Source organism: Conger conger, chromosome 13, assembly GCF_963514075.1.
Source record: "Conger conger chromosome 13, fConCon1.1, whole genome shotgun sequence".
In the NCBI taxonomy this organism is placed as follows: Eukaryota; Metazoa; Chordata; class Actinopteri; order Anguilliformes; family Congridae; genus Conger; species Conger conger.
In genome coordinates this window covers 22,838,682-22,850,755 of record NC_083772.1, presented here as the reverse complement: position 1 = coordinate 22,850,755, position 12,074 = coordinate 22,838,682, and the positions used below count along the sequence as shown (strand labels likewise).

Below are 12,074 nucleotides of genomic sequence, written 5' to 3'. Positions count from 1 at the left end.
TATTGCTTGAAATCCAATGATTGATTTTTATCAGACAGTAACTAACACAGTATTTCAAATTAGATTAATTCAGTACCTGTATCACAGTGGTGCAGATAGTTATCTGTAGAATGTGTCCTGTAATGTTCATCTGTACTTAACCGGTACCTTTTATAGTATTTATTACAGTAGTTTGGGCATGGGCACTGAAATAGGGGGGGCCAGGGGACCATAGCCCCCCCCCCCCCTTTAGTAAATTCAATGGAATACATAAGCAACGGACTCCACCTTCTCTTGAGACGGGTGCGTGGGGGGTTGGACCCAAAATGCACGACTCAGAAACAGGGGTGTAATAAAGTCCCGTCAGGGCTTTATTCAGGGAATGTCCAGTGAGCATAGTCAAAAAACAGGCAATGTTCATACACGTAAAATCCAGCTAAAACCAAAGTACAGTACTGAGGGAGAAGGCAGTCTCGTAATCGGTACACCATGCAAAAAAGTCCAGTAGCCAGGAAAGTTGTCAGTGGGGCAGAAGTACAGGCGGACAGTAGGCAGGCTCAGGGTCGATGACGGTGCAAGAGTCAAGACCGAAGTCTGCTCCGCGGGGCAAAAGCACAAAGACAGAGTCGTGGTACAGGCAGGCAATGGTCAACAAAACAGAAGTCAATAATCTTTGGTCAATAAACAGGCTTGGATCGTAACAGGTAGACAATGGCTTGACAAAAAAAATGCTCAAACGTGCACTGACGAACAGCGGGCAACAATTTAGCAAAGATAAGACATGAAACTGAGCTTATAAGCAGGTGTAGACAGGTGCAGACAATTAGCTTGCGAGCAGCATGAGAATGGAAATCAGGTGTGGAGGATTGAAAAGTACGAGGTAATTAGTAATTGTTAGTAATAAACCTATCCTGCCCTAGCGTTAGTAAATTAGTAAATCATATGCACAAGAAACATAAGGTAACATGAACACATGGATAGAATGTTATTATTACCCAATCCTGATCTAAAGTTAGTAGATTAGTGAAAAGACGAGGGAAATTGAAATAATTAGGGTGTGAGTGACAGAAAAGGAGAGAGAGAAAGCAGGAATGCAAGATTTGCAGAAAGACACGAAAAAGTGTATGCTAATCAATGAACAGTACCACATAACATGAAACATAAATTGTGACATAACAAGTTCGCAAAACTATGACAATAAACTATATTACGTGACATGACAAGACTAACATAATACTTGACATGACAATAACATAACCAAGACAATAACTAAACATAAAACATGACAAGCATGAAACGTGACATCGCGGAGCTCATTCGCAAAGCCAAATCAACTACCTGCCAGCTTGATCCCCTCCCCAGGTCAAAGCCTGTCCTCCATCCATTTCCCCATGATCACTAAAATAATTAACTCTTCCCTCACCTCTGGAACTGTACCCCCTACCCTCAAATTGGCTGCAATTACACCCATACCCAAAAAACCCAGTGCCGATCCATCCTCAACCATGACAGGCCAATCTCCAACCTGCCCTTCATTAAAAAAATTCTTGAGAGGGTGGTTGCCGCCCAAATTCAGTCCCACCTGTATCCAAATAACCTCCAGGAACCCTTCCAATCGGGTTTCCACCCCCATCACAGTACTGAACAGTTAAAAATCATCAATGACCTCCTCCGTGCAGCTGACTCTGGACTGCTCACTATCCTCATCCTCCTTGACCTCAGCACTGCATGTGAGGGCCGACGGTCCAAGGCTAAAGTTAACTACTCGTGCACAGTAACGTTACATTCTTGTTAGCAAAGAAAAACTTCCACAGGACTCCAGTGTAAAAAGATGACAAACGAATATTTATTCACGTTCCACAGCGAAATCTTCATACAGGAGTATTCAAAATAGGAATTTCCAAAACTATAACTTAGGCTGGCTCTTTATGCCATGTTACTAATAGCTACGGTAAGAAAACTGTTTAGCTTCAGTCTCCCAAGTCACCGCCGACTCTACACTGACAAACCTAGCTGCTCCCGAACATGAGAACAGAAAGGTGCGTTCTTCTTAAAGTGACAGTAGCCCTAATATTCTATCATGAGCTATCTATGTCAAAACAACATATCTAATGTAGATTCTATCCACAGTTATCAACGTAAACATTATAGAGTAATTAGGAAAATATAAAACAATAATCCTAATACAGCCATGCTGAATTATAATGTCCAAAGTAGGCTAAGGCTGTAAGCAACTAGCCTATAGAAATAAGGTGTAAACCTAATCCTAATTCAAAACACATCTAAGAATACTTTGGCTCCTATACTGCACTCGACACCATTTCTCTCCCACTACTCCTGGAACCCCTCACTGGTGTTGCACTCTCCTGGTTCTCATCCTATCTCACTGACAGACAACAGTTTGTCCAACTGAAGAACCACAGGTCAAGGTGTTCTGCTGTTTCACTGGGTGTCCCCCAGGGGTCAGTGCTGGGTTCCCTCTTATTTATCATATACCTCCTTCCCCTTGGCACAATATTTCGTCACCATGGTGTTCACTTTCATTGCTATGCCGATGACGCACAGGTCTACTTTTCCACTAAACCCACAACTGCCATTCCCCCCACCTGCCTCCAGGACATCAGGAACTGGATGAGCAGGAACTATCTGATGCTCAATGGCAGCAAAACTGAGGCCCTGCTCATTAGCTCTAAAACTACCCTTGCCATAGCCCAAAATTCCACACCCCCAAACATTCCTTGTTCCCCTCTCCAGCCAAGTCAAGAGCCTCGGTGTCGCTCTTTTGCACCTCACATAAACAACATCACCCAGACAGCCTTCTTCCACATTCGCAAGATCTCCAGACTTCGCCCATCCCTGTCTCAATCCAGCACTGAAGTCTTGGTCCATACATTCGTCACATCCCGAATTGATTACTGCAATGGTCTCCACACCGGCCTCCCCACCAAACAGGCTCCAAATTATTCAGAACTCGGCTGCCCAGATCATTACACACACTAAATCATCTGAACACATCACCCTTATTCTCATCCAACTACACTGGATCTCTGTACAATACCAAATTCACTACAAATACATTCTGCTCACTTACAAAGCCCTCCATAACCTTGCTCCCACTTATCTATCTGACCTTCTTCACAAGTACACCCCCTCTCGCTCTCTGCACTCATCCTCTGCTGGTTTCCTGTCAATCCCCACTTCACGCCTTAGTGCCATGGGTGCGAGGGCTTTCAGTTGCACCGCTCCTAGGCTCTGGAACTCCTTGCCCCCACACCTTCGCTAGTTTGACTCAATGGACTCAATTACTACATTAAAATCCCACCTCAAAACACATCTATTCAAACTGGCCTAGTTGTGTACACGTTACACGGCTTTTAAATTGTATCTTTATTTATTTGTTTGGCTGTTTTTATATTCTTTTTATCCATTGTAAGGCAACCTTGGGTGTGTTGAAAGGCATCTCAAATAAAATGCATTATTATTATCATTATTATAATCAGCCACACTTATAATATCTCCGCCCTTTATTTGGCGTTCCACCCTTGCGATGAGTCGCCTAGATTACATGACATTAATGGCATTTGGCAGATGCTCTTATCCAGAGCGACGTACAGTTGATTAGACTAAGCAGGAGACAATCCTCCCCTGCAATGCAGGGTTAAGGGCCTTGCTCAAACGCCCAATGGCTGTGTGGATTGTGGTTACACCGGGGATCGAACCCCGAACCTTGCGGGTCCCAGTCATGCAGCTTAACCACTACGCTACAGGCCACCCTAGATCACACTCACACTGCGGTTTCAGTCCCGTATCCCAGTCTGATACATAAAACACATGTTTCCTGGGCAGAATGCATCATATGTGCGCCTGAAAATCATCACAAAAGGCTTAGTGCATCCGACCCAATGTTTCAAAGTAATCTGCTGACATTATAATATAATTGACAGCTAGCTTGATCTAGCTTGGCCCCCGAGCTCCCTCCCTTCCCTCCGAGACCCCCCCAAGCTCCCTCCCTTCCCTCCGAGAACCCCCCGAGCTCCCTCCCTTCCCTCCGAGACCCCCCCCGAGCTCCCTCCCTTCCCTCCGAGACCCCCCCAAGCTCCCTCCCTTCCCTCCGAGACCCCCCCGAGCTCCCTCCCTTCCCTCCGAGACCCCCCCCAAGCTCCCTCCGTTCCCTCCGAGACCCCCCCCGAGCGCCCTCCCTTCCCTCCGAGACCCCCCCCAAGCTCCCTTCCCTCCGAGACCCCCCCGAGCTCCCTCCCTTCCTTCCGAGACCCCCCCCGAGCTCCCTCCCTTCCCTCCGAGACCCCCCCAAGCTCCCTCCCTTCCCTCCGAGACCCCCCCCGAGCTCCCTCCCTTCCCTCCGAGAACCCCCCAAGCTCCCTCCCTTCCCTCCGAGACCCCTGTTGCCGTCCGAGACTCGAGCTCCCTTCCGAGAAACCCGTTTTTCTGTTCGAGACCCTCGTTTCCATCCGAGACCCCAAGCTCCCTTCCGAGAACCCCGTTTTTCCGTCCGAGACCCTCGTTTCCGTCCGAGACCCTAACCTGTTCCCCTCACTGGTGCCCTCATCATTCCCATTCCTTTGTGCTCTCTGTTTCTCTCTTGTTCCTCCCACCCTCCCTGCTCCTCTTCCCCATGGGTATCTGATGAAACGCCAAGAGGCGTTTCTTAGGGGAGGGGGTACTGTTATGTTCCTGTGTTCTGTGTGTTAGTGTATCATTGTTTATTATCTTTAGTCTTGTAATTTATTATTTTTCATATTCATGTCTGGTGTTCTGTTTCCATTCATTAGTCTTTGCACTCTTCCCCTGTGATGTCTGAGTCTGAATGTTTACTAGTCCAGTCACTCCCTTGTCTGAGTGCCCCACTATTCGGGTGTTTACGGTAGTGCCGGGGTTCAATCTTCTTCCAATCATGCATTCCGTACTTCCTGCTTTCTCTCCATTTCATGTTTGTACATAGCACTAATCCCAACTAAAATTGAATTTGTACAGTACTAATTATACTAATGCACTAATATGTTTGTCAAACTAACAAACTAACATTCACTAGTTTTGGGTATTTGTAATTTAAATCGCTTCACTAACTTACTAACGCATCTCCAGTTTCAATTCTGTTCTGTAACTCCGCCTCCCTATTCTGATTACTTGCTTAGTTTCAGCGAAGTATTCGCACCTGTCTCTCTCTATCTCTGCATCTCCTGATTCTCTGCAATTGTCTACTCTCTAGTCCGGAGCCATTTGTATTACATGTGTGTCATTGTGAATCCATTCCATGTTTTCATTTCCCCCTCGTTATTGTCCTATTACCCTTTCATGTGTCTCACCTGATGTTTATTTGTTAGACCACCCTCACTCCCATGCCCCGCCTAGTTTGTCTCATTCCCCTGTGTATTTATACCTGTCCTTTTCAGTTGCACGCTGCTAGTTCGTCTTGTCCTGTCTTTTGAGGCCCGAACCCTGTATTCCTTCCCCCGGTTCTAGCCTCCTTGTTCCCTAGTCCTGTTCCAGAGTCCTTGCCCTTGTTTTTTCAGAATTTCCGGTTTTGACCCCTGCCTGCTTCCCTGGACTCTTCTTTGCTTGTTGGATATTTGTACCTCTGCCTTCTTGGACAGACCCCATGATTTTTTACCCTGGCCTGTTTTTTGATTCCGCTCTGTCTGCCCCTTTTGAAATTAAACCATTTTTCTGCACCACTGTCTGCTTTTGGTTCCTCTGTTCCCCCCGGCATAACAAAAGGATGAAAGGATTCACAAAGATAAATTCTTGAATTTCTCAAAGCCTAATCTCACTTTAGCACCGAAAACCAATTATCCTTTATTGAGTTTTACTGTGCTTCTGTGTCCATGTGAACATGTAAAGATTAGATATCTGTGCTTGTAACAAGGCCTTCCCACATGATGGTAGAGAGAAGGATGGAAGTAAATATCCCACACCCTTTACCTTTACCTTTACCAGAACAGAATACTGATGTTAGTATTTCCTGCAGCATTGTGTATCTTTGTGCTTTGAAACAGGAACAGACACTGAGTTGCTATCTGAGTTGCTGCTTTATTACAAACTTTTGCTTCAGAGGATGAACATTCCTGTTGGACCTAAAACCTCACACTTTATACTGGACTGAAAGAATGGAAGAAAATGGAGTCCTGTCCCCAGCTGCTGAAGTACCTTGCTCTCTTCACTAAAACTACTTCACTCTATGACACTGCTTCAGCAGCCTTTTGCGAATTTCAGTCAGTTTTAGTCCATAAATAATTGGGTTGAAAAGAGGAGGGATGATGAGAAATTGCAGCGCCAAAAGATTGCGCAGACGCTTTGGGATATAGCTTGTTCCAAAACGACTATACATTGTGTCAAAAACCAATGTGACTGTGAAATTTATTAACGCAAATAAATGTGGCACACAAGTCTGCATGAATTTAATTCTGTGTTCTCTACTTTTTGTGCACACAGAAATCAATTTCATATATGACAGCATTGTTAAAATTCCAAATCCTACATATATTATTATAAAAACAAACCCCATTATATTATTCACAACTGTTGCTTCACATGAAAGTTTCACAATGGACCAGTTTTCACAGTAAAGTTTATCAATATGAGACCCACATAATGTAAGTCTTATTGACAGTGCTATTGTTACGGACATTGTAAAAAAGGGAAAAGTCCAACAAAAGATGATCAATTTACATATGATCTGACTCGATATAATAGAATGATACATTAAGGGTTTGCATATGGCCACATACCGGTCATAAGCCATTCCAGTAAGAGTCAGAAACTCACACATTACAGATGAGTAGATCACAAATATCTGCAGATAGCATCCTTGGTATGAGATCACATGAGAGCCAGAGAGAATTTCATACAGGAATCTAGGGTAGAATCCTGCAGTTCCATACAGTGCATTAATACACAGATTACACAGGAAGATGTACATAGGCTCATGGAGGGCTTTCTCCAGTGTGATGGTGACAATTAGTATCAGATTTGTCAACAAGATTAAAATATATAGAAGGAAAGTCAGAGAAAATAATAAATAACGAATTTGCCAGGTTTCATTCAATACAGATAGACTGAATACTTTCACACCAGATAGATTTTCCATTTTCATTGTTCCTGTAAATAAGAAGAATTAAAAAATATGATTGAAGTCATTTATATGAATCCCAGATATTTATTATTCATATATTTAGTATGTATGTAGAACGTTTCATTAATGTTATGATTTGGCTGGTTCATATACGTAGTAAATATTGATTTTTTTTTGTGATACTTGCAAAAGCTTTTTTACTTTATATTGCTGTACATTTTATTGCTTGAAATCCAATGATTGATTTTATCAGGCAGTAACTAACACAGTATTTCAAATGAGATTAATTCAGTACCTGTAACATAGTGCTGTGGATAGTTGTCTGTGCCAGTAGAATGTGTCCTGTGATATTAAATCTGTATTTAACCAGTCCCTTTCCTAGTATTTATTACAGTAGTTTGCGCATGGGCACTGAAATAGGGGGGGCCAGGGGACCATTGCCCCCCCGCCCCCCACCTTTACCCTCCCTGTATCCCCACAAACAACACTTACTGAAAACAGAAATTGCATGAATTCCTGCCCACTCTGAAATTTGGTCAAATAAAGCATGCAAAAATGAAAAGAAAGAGCCACGTTTTAATCCAATCAAAGAGTCCATTGTCACAGAAATGCATACAGTTAATAAACAACACTATGAAATAGTTTCAGTGATGTGTTTAGCTTGTTTGAGCTGTGTCGAGCCAAACTTGATTAACGTAATTACAGGGAGCGACCAATAGCTAACTACCAAATTAATAAAGGTTGGGATAGCCTGCTCACTATTCGGTCACAGAAGAAAAATACGCCTGTTGTGCTTCGTGGCAAAGCGATTGATGACTTGTCTCGTCCAGCTTGTTCGATTGCCAATACTCCCAGATAGCTGGTTTGAGTGTCCCTGCTGCTATTCCTCAAGTGATCATTTCAATGACACAATGCAGCCGAAGTGATGGAGATGCACAAAAGTTTACAAAGATAAAATCAGGCCATAATAATAGCATTGATAACAGCTAGTATGGATAGTGACTCTCCTTTGCTTTTTTTCTTTCATGCAGTCTTTTGGTCTCATGAAGTTCAGAGACACGTTATCATCAGATTTCAATTCATTGTAAGATGTAACGTTGCAATGAGCTTCACTATTGCCGTGATACAGTGGTGTGAAAAAGTGTTTGCCCCCTTCCTGATTTCTTATTTTTTTGCATGTTTGTCACACTTAAATGTTTCAGATCATCAAACAAATTTTAATATTAGTCAAAGACAACACAATTAAACATAAAATGCAGTTTTTAAATGAAGGTTTTTATTATTATGGGAGAAAATAAATCCAAACCTACATGGCCCTGTGTGAAAACGTGATTGCCCCCCCTGTTAAAACATAACTTAACTGTGGTTTATCAAACCTGAGTTCTCTAGCCACACCCAGGCCTGCCATACCTGTTCTCAATCAAGAAATCACTTAAATAGGACCTGCCTGACAAAGTGAAGTAGACCAAATGATCCTCAAAAGCTAGACATCATGCCGAGATCTAAAGAAATTCAGGAACAAATGAGAAAGAAAGTAATTGAGATCTATCAGTCTGGAAAAGATTATAAAGCCATTTCTAAAGCTTTGGGACTCCAGCGAACCACAGTAAGAGCCATTATCCACAAATGGCGAAAACATGGAACAGTGGTGAACCTTCCCAGGAGTGGCCGGCCGACCAAAATTACCCCAAGAGCGCAGCGACGACTCATCCAAGAGGTCACAAAAGACCAAAATTACCCCAAGAGCGCAGCGGCGACTCATCCAAGTGGTCACAAAAGACCCCACAACAACATCCAAAGAACTGCAGGCCTCACTTGCCTCAGTTAAGGTCAGTGTTCATGACTCCACCATAAGAAAGAGACTGGGCAAAAATGGCCTGCATGGCAGAGTTCCAAGACGAAAACCACTGGTGAGCAAAAAGAACATTAGGGTTCGTCTCAATTTTGCCAAAAAACATCTTGATGATCCCCAAGACTTTTGGAAAAATACTCTGTGGTCTGACGAGACAAAAGTTGAACTTTTTGGAAGGTGTGTGTCCCATTACATCAGGCGTAAAAGTAACACCGCATTTCAGAAAAAGAACATCATACCAACAGTAAAATATGGTGGTGGTAGTGTGATGGTCTGGGGCTGTTTTTCTGCTTCAGGACCTGGAAGACTTGCTGTGATAAATGGAACCATGAATTCTGCTGTCTACCAAAAAATCCTGAAGGAGAATGTCCGGCCATCTGTTTGTGACCTCAAGCTGAAACGAACTTGGCACACCAGCAAGTCCACCTCTGAATGGCTGAAGAAAAACAAAATGAATACCTTGGAGTGCCTAGTCAAAGTCCTGACCTGAATCCTATTGAGATGCTGTGGCATGACCTTAAAAAGGCGGTTCATGCTCAAAAACCCTCCAATGTGGCTGAATTCCAACAATTCTGCAAAGATGAGCGGGCCAAAATTCCTCCACAGCGCTGTGTAGGGACTACAACTTCCACATTCCCACAGGAAAATTCTGCGACGTCCACCACGAATGACGTCTAACTTGGTTCAGCCAATCCCGTAATGGCGGGAGCAATAAACGGTCCCGTATAAGAGCAAGACACGTTCTTGGGATCTCTCTTCTGCTTTTTCTGCCTCTTCTGCTTGTTCTCTTCGACGCACCCTTTTTGGCCAGTCGCTTCAGCTCATCTGCTCCGAGACTCGGACAGAGGCTGAATGCTGCACAGTGCACTACCAGGCCTACGGACACACCCAGTTACCTCGCGGTAACTTCGTGGCCTATAGCGAGTGGAAACTGGTGTACGCGGAACGCTACATCAGTTTACTCCTGCAAAGCTCTCAACAACGAAACAGCAACGAACTTTTACACCTGGAAAAGGACCAGCGGATCAGACGACAACGCTGCTAAGACGCTAAGACGGGAACACCCCAGCCTGCGCATCTCTCCCGGACACCATTCACAGCACCATCGCCGCTTCTACAAGGACAGCATGTCTTTTGGATCCAGCAATGCGTATGGACTCAGTAAGAAAACAAACATTCAGGCATAGCCAGTGTTTAGTTTAGTCTTAACTGTTTTTGTGAATCTGTGTTTCAATATTTACCATCCAACCATTGTAATGTGTTTGGTTAGCTACATATATATGTACGTGAATTGATTCGCCGTCTTTTGCGCATATATAGAGTAAAACTACGCAAGTAGTCCCTTCTCACAGCTAACTCTAACTCATTACCACACCCAGAACTCTAGCGACACGCGCGCTTGCGCGCGCCACACACACGCACACACACATACCCAACTAAATTTCCTTACTAACTTCCCGTTAGTTTATCTGTTATGTGTTTGTATGTTTGTTTAATAAATATATTTTATTAAACCCCGGTGTCCGTTTTGGAATCGCTAGACATGAGAGCCGAGTTAAAGCAGTCTTTCGAAGAACTTCCAACCTTCAGGTTATCGGTATGTTTAATCATTAAAATTGGTTATTTTAATTATTAATTAAAATACAAAATTTGTGGTTAGATATTTCTGATAATAGTAATTTTATGAGACTGATTACTTTTTGCAGTTATACTGCTACACAACGTTTAACTGGCGCCCCGGTTTCGTAGAGAGTAAAATCCCTGCGTTATTTGGCGGCCCGTGCAAGGACCCTACATAATTTGGAGTCCCGTGCGAATTCCCCTACAGCTGTAAGAGACTCATTGCAAGTTATCGCAAACACTTGATTGCAGTTGTTGCTGCTAAGGGTGGCCCAACCAGTTATTAGGTTTAGGGGGCAATCACTTTTTCACACAGGGCCATGTAGGTTTGGAGGTTTTTTTCTCCCTTAATAATAAAAACCTTCATTTAAAAACTGCATTTTGTGTTTACTTGTTTTGTCTTTGACTAATATTTAAATTTGTTTGATCTGAAACATTTAAGTGTGACAAACATGCAAAAAAATAAGAAATCAGGAAGGGGGCAAACACTTTTTCACACCACTGTAGAATTAAAATGTTGTGACGGAGGCTCCATGACATTTTATTTCTCCCAGAAGCGTAATTATCTGTATGGCTAGCTGTTTGTCACAGGGAAAGATTTCTGTTTTGTTTTGGAGGATAACTAATTAAAACAAACACACAACCCTGTTTTTAGTATTTTAGCAATGTCAGTTTCTGTTGATCTGTTTCTAACAATGTTCTTTTAAAATCAAAAACATGTCTTTCCGCGATGGACAAAAGTGATCAATACATTCAGCCTACTCATATTTTTTTACGACATTTACATTTTACATTTTTGTCGTTTGGCAGACACTTTTAATCCAAAGCGACTTACAAGTGTATATGTTCTTCCACAGGTTAAAGCATCACATCCATAGCTAGTAAAATACGCATGAAGTGCTTTTTTTTTTTTTGGATTAGACAAGAGGGATAGGGATATCGGAAAAGGGAGGTGGGGGGGGGGGGAGGATCAGGAGGGAGGACTAAGGTACAGTTTGAAAAGGGCTAGCCACAATGATTTGTTCAATGACTTTGTACTGTCACTATAGTCGAGTACGTTATTTCAGTAATTTCCCACAGCTTCACTGAGAAACTTAAGAATTGCTTTCAAAATTTTTTTTGTGACAAACACCCAGCCTTAATTATTGCTTGGCTGCAATAATTAATTTATATGTAGTATTAATAATCTGTTTGATGATTTCTTGGAGTTGAAATAAAACAATTTTTGTCAAAAAATCACACTAAGTTATTTCAAGATTCAGAGCCTGTGTCTCTGTCTCGCGCCTTGGTTTACACCTGCTATGTAGAGGCAGATACATTTCATGCACATATCGACCCTTGTTAATTGCCTAAACTTTAGTTAATTCAACAGAATACATACATAATCATAGAATACATCATAGAAATCATAGAATAATCAGCCATACTTATAATATCTTCGCCCTTTATTTGTGCGTTCCACCCTTGCGATGAGTCGCCTAGATCACATGCACACACGGTTTCAGCCCCATGTGCCAGTCTGATACATACAAT

The 12,074-nt window shown here is 42.7% G+C and overlaps 1 protein-coding gene across 1 annotated transcript; it reads right to left on the bottom strand.

The window, feature by feature from the left end:
• Window positions 1-6,163: 6,163 nt before the first annotated feature.
• On the bottom strand, window positions 6,164-7,090 carry LOC133107428 (olfactory receptor 4P4-like). The gene has a single exon (XM_061216417.1). It carries the CDS (start codon window positions 7,088-7,090, stop codon window positions 6,164-6,166), a length of 927 nt encoding a protein of 308 aa, XP_061072401.1.
• Between the last annotated feature and the right edge of the window lie 4,984 nt (window positions 7,091-12,074).